Source organism: Amblyraja radiata, chromosome 12 (assembly GCF_010909765.2).
Source record: "Amblyraja radiata isolate CabotCenter1 chromosome 12, sAmbRad1.1.pri, whole genome shotgun sequence".
Lineage (NCBI taxonomy): Eukaryota > Metazoa > Chordata > Chondrichthyes > Rajiformes > Rajidae > Amblyraja > Amblyraja radiata.
In genome coordinates this window covers 52756747-52772692 of record NC_045967.1, presented here as the reverse complement: position 1 = coordinate 52772692, position 15946 = coordinate 52756747, and the positions used below count along the sequence as shown (strand labels likewise).

General features: G+C 45.2%; 1 protein-coding gene across 6 annotated transcripts in view; it reads left to right on the top strand.

The window, feature by feature from the left end:
- Window positions 1-15946, top strand: part of zmym3 (zinc finger MYM-type containing 3) — an 85790-nt gene that overhangs the window by 18584 nt on the left and 51260 nt on the right. For all 6 annotated transcript variants that reach the window (XM_033030783.1, XM_033030786.1, XM_033030785.1 and 3 more), the window contains 4 exons: window positions 8411-8478; window positions 8581-8647; window positions 11228-11552; window positions 12996-13152. In XM_033030783.1, the coding sequence (XP_032886674.1) occupies window positions 8411-8478; window positions 8581-8647; window positions 11228-11552; window positions 12996-13152 (617 nt within the window). The remainder of the gene's footprint in view (window positions 1-8410; window positions 8479-8580; window positions 8648-11227; window positions 11553-12995; window positions 13153-15946) is intronic.

The window sequence follows — 15946 nt, the reverse complement described above, 5'->3', positions numbered from 1 at the left end:
TGGAGAGAAGGAATCGGTGACGTTTCGGGTCGAGACCCTTCTTCAGACAGCTGCTGTAGGGTGAAAACGAGAAGCTAGTCCGACTTGGGTGGGGGAGGGAAAGAGAGGGGGAATGCCGGGGCTACCTGAAGTGAGAGAAATCAATATTCATGCCACTGGGCTGTAAGTTGCCCAAGCGAAATGTGAGGTGCTGTTCCTCCAAATTGGATTTAGCGTCACTGACAATGGAGGAGACCTAGGACAGAAAGGACTGTGTGGGAATGGGGAGGAGAATTAAAGTGTTCAGCAACAGGTAGATCAGGTAGGTTCAGGCGGGCTGAGCGAACATGCGAGTCTGAAGACAGAGTCCGACCCAAAACTTCACCTGTCCATATTCTCCAAAGCTTTGCTCAACTGATACTTGAACGTTCTGGAACATTCTGACGTTGAGCGGCTGATACAAGTTCTTTACAGGTGCAGGAGGGTGTCGGGGTCTGATTAGTATTGAGTCTTTCTCCTCGTCTGAAGTCCGAGGGAAATATTTTTGGTTTAGTTGAGAGATACAGCGCGGAAACAGGCCCTTAGGCCCACCGAGTTCACGTTGACCAGCGATCACCCAGCTCGCTAACATTATCCTACACAATTTACAGTTTTACCAAAGCCAATTAACCTGCAAACCCGCACATCTTTGGAGTGTGGGAGGAATCTGGAGAAAACCCACGAAGGTCACAATGAGAACATACAAATTCCGTACAGACAGCACCCGTAGTCAGGATGGAACCCCGGTCTCTGCTGCTGTTGGGCAATAACTCTACCACTGCTCCACTGTGTTGTCCTATTGTTCTCAGCAAAAAGTTAATAGATTATCCGATTAGCTGCTCTGACTACATGTAACTTTGCTTATTCACTTCCAGTCTTGAGAGATTTTCCTTGCACTGATTTTTGGTAGTTGGGCATCTTTTAAAGAAGATGCTTTTAAAGAATGTGATTGCTTTTTTAAAATCTCACATCCATGTTTCTACCTTTTGTGCACTTCCATTATGCTGGTCTTTCTGAGATTTTGATCTTGTCTTCTGCAGATATTCCTCAAATCTAGGCAGAAACAAGAGACTGCAGATGCTGGTTTTCCAAGAAATGTGGCAGTGCTGGAGTAAGTCAGCGGGTCAGGCAGCATCTCTGGACGCGTGACGTTTCGAGCCGAAAAACTTCACCCGTCTTTCTCCAGAGATGCTGCCTGACCCGCTGAGTTATTCCAGCACCTTGCGTCATTCCTCACATCTCCCACCATTAGGTCTAGAAATGTTGGAAATTGTCATAGACATGACCAATTCTAATTCTATTTGCTGTTTGTACAGAATGTGAAAGGATCGATCTTAATTTGTCAAGAAAAATACCAAAGTGTGACTTTGTTAGCAAAATAGCTTGTGGAAATACTATAAAGGTCTAATGTTGCATGCAAAGATATCATAATATCAAATAAATATAACATAATGTTGCATGCTAATATTGTCTAAAGAAGAGCCTCGACCCGAAACGTCACCCATTCCTTCTCTCCAGAGGTTTTGTGTCTAATGCAAATATATCATATGAATGGGTGCTCATTTGAGCTTGGGTGGTTGAATTAACATCAGTTCTGAGAAGTTTGATGAAGTTAAAGGGGGTTGGTTAATTAAGATGGGAAAGTTGGCTTGATGCTTTTAAATTAAATGGACCTGTTGACTTCTTGAAGTCTCATCTTATCTGATGCACCACAGCAGATTTTTGCCATGGATTGTCGTGCAGAGGGTCCTTTAAGGTTGGCACCTAGGCTTGTTGTCTTGCAAAGGGCCTCCTATGGTGGGCACGTAGGCTTATGTAGGAGGAACGAGGCTGTTTTTTTCAAAGAAAAGTCCCACATTGCTGGAGTGACTCAGCGGCTCAGGCAGCATCTCTGGAGAACATGGAGAAGGACTTGGACAGGTTGGAAGAGTGAATAAAGAAGTGGCAGATGGAATACAGCGTTGTAAAGTCGTGCACTGGTAGTAGATTAGATTAGATATAATTTATTGCCACACAGCCAGGCTGGTGGAAATTTGGGTTGTCTGCAGCGATACAATAATAAAGAACACACAACCACAATAAAACTGTAACACAAACATCCACCACAGCATTCATCACTGTGGTGGAAGGCACAAAATTTGGCCAGTCCTCCTCCATTTCCCCCCCGTGGTCAGGACCAGAGTCCAGAGTCAGTCCAGGATCGGCTCTTCCTCACCGGAGACCGCGGCTTTAAGTTGTTGTAGGCCGCAGGCCGGCGGTCAAGATTTAAGTCCCCGCCGCAGCCAGAAGCACCGTAGACTGCAGGGCCGGCGGTCGAAGCTCCCCTCCAGTGGTGATGGTAAGTCCATGCCGGACCCGCGGTAGAATTTGGCCGCGGGCCGGCAGTGATGGCTTCTTCTTCCCCCGGGTCCCCAACGTGAGACGCCGCACCAGCTGGAGCTCTGCAGACCGCGACTTCAGGCTGCCGGCTGCCCCGGGCCAGCGAAACGGAGCGCTCCCCTCCAGCGAGCCCCAGCGAGGGTTCACCCGCTCCACGCCGAGAGTCCACGCTGCGCCCGCCGCTGAAGTAGGAGTAAAAGCGGAGTCTATTTACGAAATGGGGAGATGATTCTGAAATCGGAGGTGCAAAGGGATTGGGGAGTGTTGGTATAGGATTCCCTAAACGTTAATTTGCAAGTTGAGTCGGTAGTATGGTAGTCAAATGCAGTGCAAGAGAATGGGGTTGGCAGGGAAAGGTAGATCAGCCGCGATTGAATGGCTGAGCAGAGCTGCTGAGACGAATGGCCTAATATTGATCCTAGAACATGCATGAATGTTGATAGGTGACATTTTGGGTCAGGATTCTGCTTCGCCAGTTATGTTATACCTAATCACTCATGTCATTAATGGCTTTTAATAATTTTTTATTTTTTTTTTAAACAAAAAAAAACCAAACTTCAAAATTAGGTGACAGGAATGAACCTGTCGGTAGGACCCTTCTTCAGACCTTTATGCAATTTATTGAGTTTGTTATCTAGGCTTTGGGGAGCAAACTGTAAGGCCTGTCTTTCCTATGTTGGTGACCAAGGAAATGTACCAATGACTATTGTTGCTGGTAGTTCTGTGACACAAAATGGCAGCCACTTTGTCACCATTTGGTATGAATGCGTGAAATAGTATTTTGATATAGCAGTGAAGAAAGGGAAAACAAAAGAGAATTGATTTTTAACAAAGATTGATCTATGATCTACTCAAATTGATTGAAATTGTCCAGAAATTAGTCCCAGGAATGGGTGGGTTAATATATGATGAGCGTTTGACGGCACTGGGCCTGTACTCACTAGAGTTTAGAAGGATGAGCGGGTACCTCATTGAAACTTGCCGAATGGTGAAAGTTTTGGACCGAGTGGATGTGGAGAGGATGTTTCCACTAGTGGAAGAGTCTCAGAATAAAAGTTCCTATAGGAAGGAGACGAGGAGGAATTTCTTACGTGAGAGGTTGGTGAATGTGTGGAATTCATCGCCACAGACGGCTGAAGGCCAAGTCAGTGGGTATTTTTAAGGCAGAGATAGATAGTTTGTTGATGAGTATGGGTGTAGGGATTATGGGGAGCAGGCAGGAGAATGGAGTTGAGGGGCAGAGTTATATCAGCCATGATTGAATGGCGGAGTGGGCATGATGGGCCGAATGGCCTATTTCTGCTCCTATCCCCAATGAACATGAAACAAGTATTTGCCAATATGAAATAACATGATAACTAGGGGGCAACTCTTTCATATTGCTACAAGCCGTGTTGCAGTTTTAACCAAAAGAATCCCGAATCTTGAAGGTGAGCCTCTTCATGATAATGGCGATTGTGTGTGGCCAAGAGGAACAGGTGGAGCGATACATTTGGATAGATTAGTTTGCCCTTATTCCCTGTTGCCGTGTAAACTGTCCTGCATTATTAATAATTCCAGTGGATGGTGCTGTAACACGACTTGTGTCGAAAGGCAGCATTTCCTCAGCAACTTGCGCTTCATTCCACTTCACCCTCTAGGGTAAGTGCCGCCGCAAAGGTCAGATCAACTCTTGCTTGGCGCAGCGGTGGAGTTGCTGCCTCACAGCACCGGAGACCCGGGTTCGATTCTGACCTTTGCCGCTGTCTGTGTGGAGCTTGCACGTTCTCTGTGTGACCACGTGGGTTTTCTCTGGGTGCTCTGGTTTCCTTCTGCACTCCAAAGACGTGCAGGTTTGTAGGTCAATCAGCTTTTGTAAATTGTCCCGGGTGTGTGTAGGATAGTGCTAGTGTACGGGGTGATCGCTGGTCAGCGTGGGCCAAAGGGTCTGTTTCCACGCTGAATCTCCAAAAGTAAAAAATAAACAATAAAGCTTCATGCAGGGTTGTAGTTTGTGTTTGGCCATTTGCTATTCTTCCTCTGTTGCCAATCCTCCATCTCTACCTACATTTACCCCAGCGGGCAGCACTGTGGCCTTGCTGGTAGAGTTGCTGCCGCACAACACCAGAGAGCCGGCTTCGATCTGGACTACTTGGAGCTTGTACGTTCTCCACATAACCGCATGGGTTTCCTCCCATGCCCCAAAGATGCGTGGGTTTGTAGGTTAATTGCCCTCTGTGAAACTAATCCTAGTGTGTAGAGTGTGGATACTAAAGTGCAATAACATTGATCACCTGTTTACACCAGTTCTATGTTCAGCATGGACTCGACGGGCTGAAGGGCCTGTTTCCTTGTTGTATCTCTAAACTAAACTCCAACAAGAAATTCTACTCATAATAGGCCTCCAAATTTTTCTTATGGAGAAGTTGCAACCTGATGAAAAATGCATCCAATGCTGATCTGCATTGGAACTTTAGGGGTGAATAGTTTAGTTTAGTTTAGAGATACAGCATGGATCCCAACTACCCAGTCCGCACCGACTAGTGATCACCCCGTACACATGAAGGTCAATTTACAATTATATCCAAGCCAATTAACATACAACCCTGTAAGTCTTTGGAGTGTGGGAGGAAACCGGAGCACCTGGAGAAAACCCATGTGGTAACGGGGAGAACGTACAAGCTCCTCACAGACAGCACCCGTAGTCGGGATCGAACCCGGGTCTCTGGTGCTGAAACGCTGGTTCGCTGCGCCACCGTGCCGAATACATGTAAAGATTCATGCTCCCACTTGGTTTCTCTCGTTGGCTCTTTCTTCTCAGCATCCAAGTAGATCTTCCACTTTGAACGCAGCTTAGCAAAGAAGAGAGGAAAATATCTGTAGTTGGGATCTCCAGTGGCGTTATCATGAGCTAGTGTTTCTATAGTTAGTCAGCTGAGTGAACATCAACGGGAAACCATGTGGCCTCGTGCCTGTTTGGCATTAGTGAGATCGTGTCTGATCTCTTACTTGAGTACTACTTTCCAGCACTCTAGTGTTGGCACGATGGCGCAGCGTAGTGTTGCTGCTTTACGGCGCCAGGGACCTGGGTTCGATCCTGATCTCGAAAGCTTGTCTGTACGGAGTTTATACGTTTTCCCCTGTGACCTGCGTGGGTCTTCTCTGAGATCTTTGGCTTCCTCCCACACTCCAAAGACGTACAGGTTTGTTGGTTAATTGGCTTGGTAGAAATGTAGAATTGTCCCTCGTGGGTAGGATAGTGTTAATGATTAGTCAGAGGATAGTTAATCTGTGGAACTGAGGGCTGTGGAAACAATAGACAATAGGTGCAGGAGTAGGCCATTTGGCCATTCGGCCTGCACCGCCATTCAATGTGATCATGGCTGATCATCCCCAATCAGTACCCCGTTCCTGCCTTCTCCCCATATCTTTAAGAGCCCGATCTAGCTCTTGAAAGCATCCAGAGAACCTGCCTCCACCGCCCTCTGAGGCAGAGAATTCCACAGACTCACGACTCTCTGTGAGGAAATGTGTTTCCTTATATCTGTTATAAATGGCTTGCCCCTTATTCTTAAACTGTGGCCCCTGGTTTTGGATTCCCCCAACATCGGGAACATGTTTCCTGCCTCTAGCGTGTCCAAACCCTTAATAATCTTATATGTTTCAATGAGATATCCTCTCATCCTTCTAAACTCCAGAGTGTACAAGCCCAGCTGCTCCATTCTCTCAGCATATGACAGTCCCGCCATCCCGTGAATTAACCTTGTAAACCTACGTTGCACTCCCTCAATAGCAAGAGTGTCCTTTCTCAAATTAAGGGACCAAAACTGCACACAATACTCCAGGTGTGGTCTCACTAGGGCTCTGTACAACTGCAGAAGGACCTCTTTGTCCTATATTCGATTCCACTTGTTATAAAGGCCAACATGCCATTTGCTTTCTTCACTGCCTGCTGTACCTGCATGCTTACTTTCATAGACTGATGTACGAGGACCCTCAGATCCCGTTGTACTTCCCCTTTTCACAACTTGACACCATTTAGATAGTAATCTGCCTTCCTGTTTTTGCTACCAAAGTGGATAACCTCACATTTATCCACATTAAACTGCATCTGCCATGCATCTGCCCACTCACCCAACCTGTCCAAGTCACCCTGCATTCTCATAGCATCCTCCTCACAGTTCACACTGCCACCCAGCTTTGTGTCACCTGCAAATTTGCTAATGTTACTTTGAAGCCCTTCATCCAAATCATTGATGTATTTTGTAAATAGCTGCGGTCCCAGCACCGAGCCTTGCGGTACCCCACTAGTCACTGCCTGCCATTCTGAAAGGGACCCGTTAATCCCTACTCTTTGTTGCCTGTCTTCCAACCAATTTTCCATTCATCCCAGCGCCCCCAATACCATGTGCCCTAATTTTTCCCACTAATCTCCTTTTTGAAAGTCCAGGTACACTACATGCACTGGCTCTTCCTTGTCCATTTTCCCAGTTACTTCCTCAAAAAATTCCAGAAGATTAGTCAAGCATGATTTCCCCTTCGTAAATCCATGCTAACTCAAATCGATCCTGTTACTGCTATCCAAATGTGCCGCTATATCATCTTTTATAATTGACTCCAGCATTTACCCCACTACCGACGTCAGGTTAACTGGTCTATAATTCCCTGTTTTCTCTCTCCTGCCTTTCTTACAAAAGTCGGTGGTTATTTTTAATGCAGAGATAGACAAATTCTTAATTAGAACCGGTGTCAAAGGTTATGGGGAGAAGGCAGGAAAATGGGATTAGGAGGCAGAGATCAGCCATGATTGAATGGCAGAGTAGACTTAGGTACTATTAGCAGCCCATACTGTAATGGGTGGCACAGTGGCGTAGCAGTAGAGCTGCTGCCTTGCTGTGCTGGAGACCCAGCTTTGATCCTGACCTTGAGTGCTGTCTGTAGGAATTTCTGTGTTCTCCCTGTGGCCGTGTGCGTTTTTCTCCGGGTGCTCCGGTTTCCTCCCGCCTTCCAAAGACGTGTGGGCTTGTAGGTTAATTGACTTCTGTAAATTGCCCCTAGTGTGTAGGATAGAACTATTGTATGGGTGATCGCTGGTCAGCACGGTCTCAGTGGGCCGAAGGGCCTGTTTCCACACTGTATCTAAACCAAACTAAAATCAACCTTGCTTTTGTGGTATTTGGGTGCAGATTTTCAAATGCAAAGCTTTGTTTAACTAGATATAATATCCTTGGCAACAATTACCAGGTTTGAGGACCTCATTGTGAAGAGCTTCTGGAAGCTAAACTGGCCTGGTTTCTCCACACTGCTGGGAGTTATCTTTTAATTAACTTCCATTTCTTCTTTCCCCTCTCTCATCTAATTTCATTGAATTGAGTGATCTTGGGACTTGCGATGGATATCAGCTCACTGTGTTTTGAATCTGCCAGGCTTGCTGGCCTGTATTACTCAATGCCACATTATGTATCGTGTGAAGTGAAGCTTGCACTTGCACAGACGATCAAAGTATGAAAGTGCTTTAGACGCCATTACTGAAATGGCTCTCGCTACTAACCAGCAATTTGGAAGGGAGATGCTAGTTCAGGAATATTTTCTGATATATAATATTTATAGAGAAATATATTTATAAATAATGTTTAAGGAAGAACTGCAGATGCTGGAAAAATCGAAGGTACACAAAAATGCTGGAGAAACTCAGCGGGTGAGGCAGCATCTATGGAGCGAAGGAATAGGTGAAGTTTCGTCTCCGAACTAGTATCTTAGCTCCGCTATGGGATCTTTGGTGCGGAGACGAAAGCCGGTCATGGAAATGGGGCCGAAAATTACCCATGAACCTTCCCATGACCGTACTACGTCTTTTTCGTCGAGTGGGCTATCTTGCTTGCTATAGGATCTTTGGGCAGCACCTGTAATCAGGATCAAAACTGGATTTTTGGCGCTATATTGTTCTGCCATTGTTATGCTGTTTTGGGATTGCCATCTGGTTTGACGTAAAAGATGAATGCATAATTTATTTATTTTTTTCCTGTTTTTAAAGTGGAAAAATCATCTTTGTGCGAGACTGATGCTGGAAAGGAAGAAGCTGAGAAATCGGAGATAGACAAGGTATTTATGTTTTTCTATACTTCCCCTCATTGCGAAGTTAAAACCATTATCGACTATCATAACTAGTAATAATTCAGAAGATGCTGTGAATGTATTTTCCAGGAAACTAAGGAAAAAGTCCAGACGCCCTTGACTACGGAAAATTGTTCAACATCTAAGAAAACAAGTGGTAAGAAAGGCGGGTTGCCTCTTTAGTCATTGAGTGATACGGCGTGGAAACAGGCCCTTTGGCCCAACTTGCCCACACCGACCAACTTGTGCCATCTGCACTAGTCCCACCTGCCGTCATTTGGCCCACATCCCTCTAAACATGTCCTATCCATGTCCAGTACCTCTCTAGACATTCCTTAAATGGTGCGATACTACCTGCCTCTACTACCTCCTCTTGCAGTTCGTTCCATACACCCATCGCCCTTTGTGTGAAAAAGTTACCCCTCAGATTCCTATTAAATCTTCCCCCCCGCCTTAAACCTATGTTCTCTGGTCCTCTATTAAACCCATCTCCCCTGACCATGTTTTCTGTGTGTGTAAATAATAAAGCAAGCAAAGTATTTTTAGGGACTAACAAAACTGCACCTTCAAGAAATTTGTGGAAGATCGCCTATACAGTGGAGGAAGAATTGAGAGTCTTAAAGCGAATCTCAAGGCTCGGTCATGACTATTGATCGAGCCGTTTATTTACTGACATGAAGATGAACGACTAGTGGGGTGGCTTTGCAGAGTGGATGATGTATGGCGTACACAAGAAACTTGCTCCATAAGTTAACTATTGAGCTCGGGACCGTAAAACTGTAACGCCATGATAAACACGGGTCACGGACTTGGCTTGGAAGGCCATTCAGAAGTTTCATGTTTAGTTTAGAAAGACAGCGTGGAAACGGGCCCTTCGGCCCACCTAGTCCGCGTTGACCAGCTATCACGCATACACTAGTTCTATCCTACGTATCGGGGGCAATTTACAAAGGCCCATTACCCTACAAGCCTGCACATGTTTTGGATGTGGGAGAAAGCCGGAGAAAACTCTTGCGATCACACCTGCATGCAGCATTTGGATAAATATTCTGTTTCTATGCTACAAGTTTAATATTCTTGCACGTTTCCGCATGTGGTCCAGTGATAATTGAATGAGACTCTGTCCGACTGGACAGTGTTTAACTCCTCTATCAACATGGAGATATTGATAGTTTCTTGATGAGTGGAGGTCAAGCACAAGTGGAGGTTAGTGGGGAGAATGGAGTTGAGATGGATCGGTCATGATTGGCGGAGTAGACTCGACAGGCGTTATGGGGAGAAGGCAGGAGATTGGAGTTGAGAGGGAAAGTTAGATCAGCCATGATTGAATGGCGGAGGAGACTTGATGGGTCGAATGGCCTAATTCTGCTCTTGGAACGTGGGCCGAATGGCCTAATTCTGCTCTTGGAACCTATGGGCCGAATGGCCTAATTCTGCTCTTGGAACCTATGAGCCGAATGGCCTAATTCTGCTCCTATAACAGATGAACATCCTCAGCTTCTGTGTATAATTGTTGACGTTCTGCGTTAATTTCACGTGGTGTCTCAGAGAAGGTGCATAGGGAGTTTTGTGTTGCGGTTGGTGTTCCAGTTCCAATTGTTCCGAGTATAATTGGAGGGATATTTGCAGGCAGTGGGCTGCAGAAACCTGTACTGTCAGAGTGGATTAGAATTTGAATTATTTGCAGGAATGGTAATGCAGACACCTTGCATTTTGCGCGGGAGTTACTTGTGTGCAAAGCAGCACGTAATTCAAAACCGCGTAAATTAGACATGTATGTGATTACCCTGTCAGCAGTAAATTTGGGCACGGGTATTCCCAAAACACCAGTGTGTAAATCAAGCATTGGTATTAATGGAGCTTGCGCTTTATTTCAAAAATGCATAAATCAAACGCGTAAAAAGGACGGTGGCTGTATTTATAAATGATACCAACCAGTCCCCAGAATGGGATCCTGTTATACTTGCATTGCTTGAAGAAGCATTAAAATAAAATGTTTTGTGCTACAGTGTTCTAACTTTATTTTTAGGACAGGCAGTCAGAATCTTTTTCCCTGGGTAGTAATATCAAAGGCAGCGATAGTTAGATTCTTTATTAGTACGGGTGTCGGGGGTTATGGGGAGAAGACAGGAGAATGGGGTTAGGAGGGAGAGATATGGCGCAGTAGATTTGATGGGCTGAATGGCCTAATTCTGCTCCTGTCATAGAAAGATAGAAAATAGGTGCAGGAGTAGGCCATTTTGGCCCTTCGAGCCTGCACCGCCATTCAATATGATCATGGCTGTTCATCGAACTCAGTATCCCGTACCTCGTGTCACTTATGAGTAGAGGACACAGCTTTAAGGGTGAGAGGAGCAAAGTTTAAAAGAGATGTGAAGGGAAGTTTTTTGTTTACACAGAGGTTGGTGAGTGCCTGAAATGTTCTGCCAATGGTGGGGGCGGAGGCAGGTTTGATGGTGCTATTTAAGTGTCTTAAAGAAGAGGGACATGCCTTGCGTGCAGGCAGATGGGGGAAGATAAATCAGCCATGACAATGCTGCTATTCAGTCATGGCTGATCTATCTTCCCCCTTGGCAAGATAGATCAGCCATGATTGAATGGCAGCATTGTCTTGACGGGCCGAATGGTATAATTCTGCTGCTATCACGTATGAGCATGAATTATGATCAGCACAGACACTGGGCTGATGGGCCTGTTTGTTCCATCTTTTACGCTTTGCTTTGCATTTTATTTCCAGGAAAGGACAGTTCCACCATGACGAATAATATTAAACGTGAAGAGGACTATGTTTCCCGCCGGCCAAGGCGTACCACCAGGTTGTCCTTCCAGGCAGCTCAGGCCCAGGCCCAGGCCCAAGCCGAGGCCCAGACTCCGACAACTCGCCCTCAGAGGTCCTCGCGGTCCCTGGCAAAGGTGACGTGCGCCAACTGCAAAAAGCCCCTGCAGAAGGGCCAGACGGCGTACCAGAGAAAAGGAGCTCCGCAACTCTTCTGCTCCTCCTCTTGCCTCACCACCTACTCCCAGAGACCGTCGTCCATCAAGATCTGCACGTTCTGCAACAAGTGAGTCTTTCTTTTTGTCCACCCCCGCAAGAGCGTTGCGGACGCAGCCCAGACCATAGCACAAAATCAACCTCCCTTCCTACGTCTCCATTTACACCTCACGGTGCCAGCAGCATAGTCAAGGACGGGTTTCACTCCAGATCCTCCCGCCTTTCCCCTCTCCCATCAGGCAAGAGGCACAAAAGTGTGAAAACGCACACCTCCAGATTCAGGGGCAGTTTCTTCCCAGCTGTTATTAAGCAACTGAACCATCCTACCACAACTAGAGAGCAGTCCTGAACTTCTATTTACCTCATCGGGGAGTCTCAGGCTATCTTTGACCGGACTTTACCTTGCACTAAACGTTATTCCCTTAACAAGTATCTGTACACTGTAAATAGCTTGATTGTAATCATGTATTGATTTCTGCTATCAATTGGTTGGTTAGCACGCAACAAAAACTTTTCCCTGTTCAATGCGAAACTGAAACTTAATGATTATAGCCAAAGATGATTGCATGTGCAGCCAATGTTTAAAATCCATATAGACACTTGGGCTGGTACATGGATAGGAAAGATTTAGAGGGATATATGGGCCATTTGCGGGCAGGTGGGACATGCGTAGCTCAGCTTGGAGATACAATGTGGAAACGGGCCCTTCGGCCCACCGAGTCGGCGCCGACAAGTTGATCACCTGTACACTGGATCTATCCGAAACATTAGGGACAGTTTACAGAAGCAAAGTAACTTGTTGTTAACATAAAAAACTGTTTACGTGTTTAACTTTAAGCAATGGATAAAAAATTGGTTGAATGAGGGAATTATGGATATTGGTTTGGGGCGGCAAAGTGGCGCAGGGATAAAGTTGCTGACTTACAGCACCGGAGTTTAATCCTGACTAGGGGTGCTGTCTGTACGGAGTTTGCACGTTCTCCCCGTGACTGTGTGGGTTTTCTCCGGTTTCTTCCCACACCAAAGACGTGCAGGTTTGTAAGTTAATTGGCTAGGTAATTGATAATTGTAAATTGTCCCTAATGTGTGTAGGATAGTGTTAGTCTGCGGGGACTGTATCTCTAAACTAAAACTAAATTTTTATGGTATCTGCGTCTACTACCCCCACTAGCTGCTCGTTCCGTATTCCCACTGCCCTTTGTGTGGAAAAAGTCACCTTTCAATGGTGATTTGCAGGATAGATTTATTTGGTCATAAGGAACAGGAGTAGAATTGGGCCATTCGGCCCATCAAGTCGACTCTACCATTCAATCATGGCTGGTCTGTCTCTCCCTCCTAACCCCATTCTCCTGCCTTCTCCTCATAACCTTTGACACCCGTACTAATCAAACTGGTGGGTCACTGTGTGGAGCCCTTGAACTGACCTGGGGCCGATAACTTGAAATGTCGGCTGCAGTAGTTCATAGAAAAATCCCAAGTTCTTTGTTGACTGCATTGCTCTTTATAATTGCAGAGATATTTTGAACACAAAGGAATTGGTCGTGGCGCAGGCTGGGGCAAGCCAGGCTTTCCAGGAGTTCTGCAACGCTACCTGCCTGTCACTTTACGAGGCCAAGCTTCTTAAACCATCCGACGATGTGAGATGCAGCATCTGCAATAAAAAAGGAAAGGTGTGTTTAGAAATGACAGATTGACGGTGTGCTTTATCTTGCTATTCCTGATGCATGAGGTTGCAAACGCGGGAGCACATTCTATTTTTTTTGTGGCATTGATTCCCTGCCGTATTCTCAAACGAAAGTGGGAAATTAATCTTCAGAAGGGAATGGTAATATTTACATTTGCACTTGATTTGTGTTGGCAGATAAACGGATCCTTTTAAACAAATCATGTTTAAACAAATCAGGTTTGATCGTAATTACGAGTGCTGTCTGTTCTCCCTGTGACCTCGTGGGTTTTCACCGGGTTCTCAGGTTTCCTCCCACGTGCAGGTTTGTAGGTTAAGCGGCTTCTGTAAATTGTCCCCCGTGGGTAGGATAGTTCTAGTGTATGGGTGATTGTTGGTCAGCACAGACTCTGCGGGCTGAAGGGTCTGTTTCCACGCTGTCTCTCAACTAAAATTTGAGATGCTAATGGACATAATAGTAGGCTGCTTGAGAAAACGTTACAGAAACCATTTAACCTACAAACCTGTTCGCCTCAGAAATGTTGGAGGGAACCGGTGCACCTGGAGAAAACCCACGCGGTCATAGGGGGAACGTGCAAACTCCATACAGACAGCACCGTAGTCAAGTTCAAATCTGCGTCTCTGGCTCTGTGGGGAAGCAGCTGAATAGGTGCTGCCCCTCCTATTGGTATAAAGAGGGTGGCGGGTTATTCAGAATTTAAAAAAATATATATATATCAATCACTTCTCTCTTTTATCAATCAATCTCTTGAACTCCAATGTAAATATTGTTCTGGGCTAATAACTGAATGACTTGTGCAGCCTGCACTTCTAGTCTGTTTGAATGTGGGATGAAAGATTACTATGTAATAATATCCTGGCAAAGATTGTATTCTTTGTATTTTTCCTCTTTAAAACAATCTTCAATTAAAAAAAGACTTGACAACCAAGTCATTAAGTTACAGCCTGCATTGAAAACTTTGCTATTCAGAGCCATCAGTAGAAACTATATTTTCTATCTGTTTTCTACGCGTGTTAAACTGAGCTGGGATTAAAATTGCTTATTTACAATTAAAAAAAAAAACTTTTCACTACCCTTTCCGCGAATTTTGATTTCCTTTTTCTTAAGCTCTTCAGATCTAAGCAAAATGCTGCTGCATTTGATTGTCTTCCTTTACACTACAAAGGGGAAGTACAACGGGATCTGGGGGTCCTTATTAAGGGTTTGGACACGCTAGAGGCAGGAAACATGTTCCCGATGTTGGGGGAGTCCAGAACCAGGGGCCACAGTTTAAGAATAAGGGGCAAGCCATTTAGAACGTAGACGATGAAACACGTTTTCTCACAGAGAGTTGTAAGTCTGTGGAATTCTCTGCCTCAGAAGGCGGTGGAGGCTGGTTCTCTGGATACTTTCAAGTGGGAGCTAGATAGGGCTCTTAAAGATAGCGGAGTCAAGTGGATAGGGGGAGAAGGCAGGAACGGGGTACTGATTGTGGATGATCAGCTATGATCACATTGAATGGCGGTGCTGGCTCGAAGGACCGAATGGCCTACTCCTGCACCTATTGTCTATTGTATTGTGCAATAATCCACCCAATCCTGACATTCTGCATATTGTGCCCAAATTTTGGCATCTATGACCAGTCATAAATCGGGGTTGCAATTGATCTGTACCTCGAACTGTGTGTTTTAATATCTTGTTTCCTGAAAGTATAATAACGCTTATAATACTTATAAGACTAATAATCAGTCTGAAGGGTCTCGACCCAAAACGTCGCCCGTTCCTTTTCTCCAGAGATGCTGCCTGTCCCGCTGAGATACTCCAGCATTTTGTGTCTACCCAGTATAATTAATAAGATGTGCAGTAAATCAGTTTCCATGTAGCATGACGATATCTTAGTTGCACGTATAAGCTGAATTTAACTTGGGACTCTTGAACGATCTGAGATTTACGAGTCCTCATTAAATTCAGGTGAGGTACTGGAGGGTGGCAAATGTTGTGCCTCTATTCAAGAAGTACTGCGGGGGACAGGCTGGGAACTACAGGCCAATTAATTGATAGATAGATAGAATCTAACTTTCTCATCTAGATAGAAGAATAGACATGTACACACATACTAGTGTAGATGGGGTATGTTGGTTGGTGTGGGCATGTTGGGCTGAACGACCCGTTTCCACACTGACATCAGTTACATAAATTTATCCCATCCAAGTTAGTAAATTTAAATGTAACCATTTTGTTCTTCTGAGCTATGGATATTCAGTAGTGCAGAACATTTGGTCTATTATCCACGCAATGTCAACACTTGCTATCAAAGGCAAAATTGCCTGGAATCTTTGATTGGTGGCAAAGTGGTCCCAAATAAATTGGCAGACCTTATGCCCAAAGGCATGTGACGGGCAATGGCTCTTTCCCATTCCCTTACTGAACCAATATAGAAAAGGTCAACATTTGAGAAGGGACCACTGTGAAAAGTAGCCAGGGAAAACTTTGCTTCCCACAATTTTTAATTTAGATTATTATTATTATCAGGTGCACCAATGTACAGTGCAAAGCTTTTTGTTGCGTGCTGTCCAGTCAGCAGAAAGACTATACATGTTTACAGCCAAGCCGTCCGCAGTGCAGGATAAAGCAGCTAATGGTTAGTGCAAGATAAAGTCCAATTAAAGATAGTTTCAAAGATCTCTGGTGGGGTAGATGGGAGGACGGGACCGCTCTCTATTTGGTGATAGGATGGTTCAGTTGCCTGATAACAGCTGGGAAGAAACTGTCCCTGAATCTGGAGGTGTGCGTTTTCAAA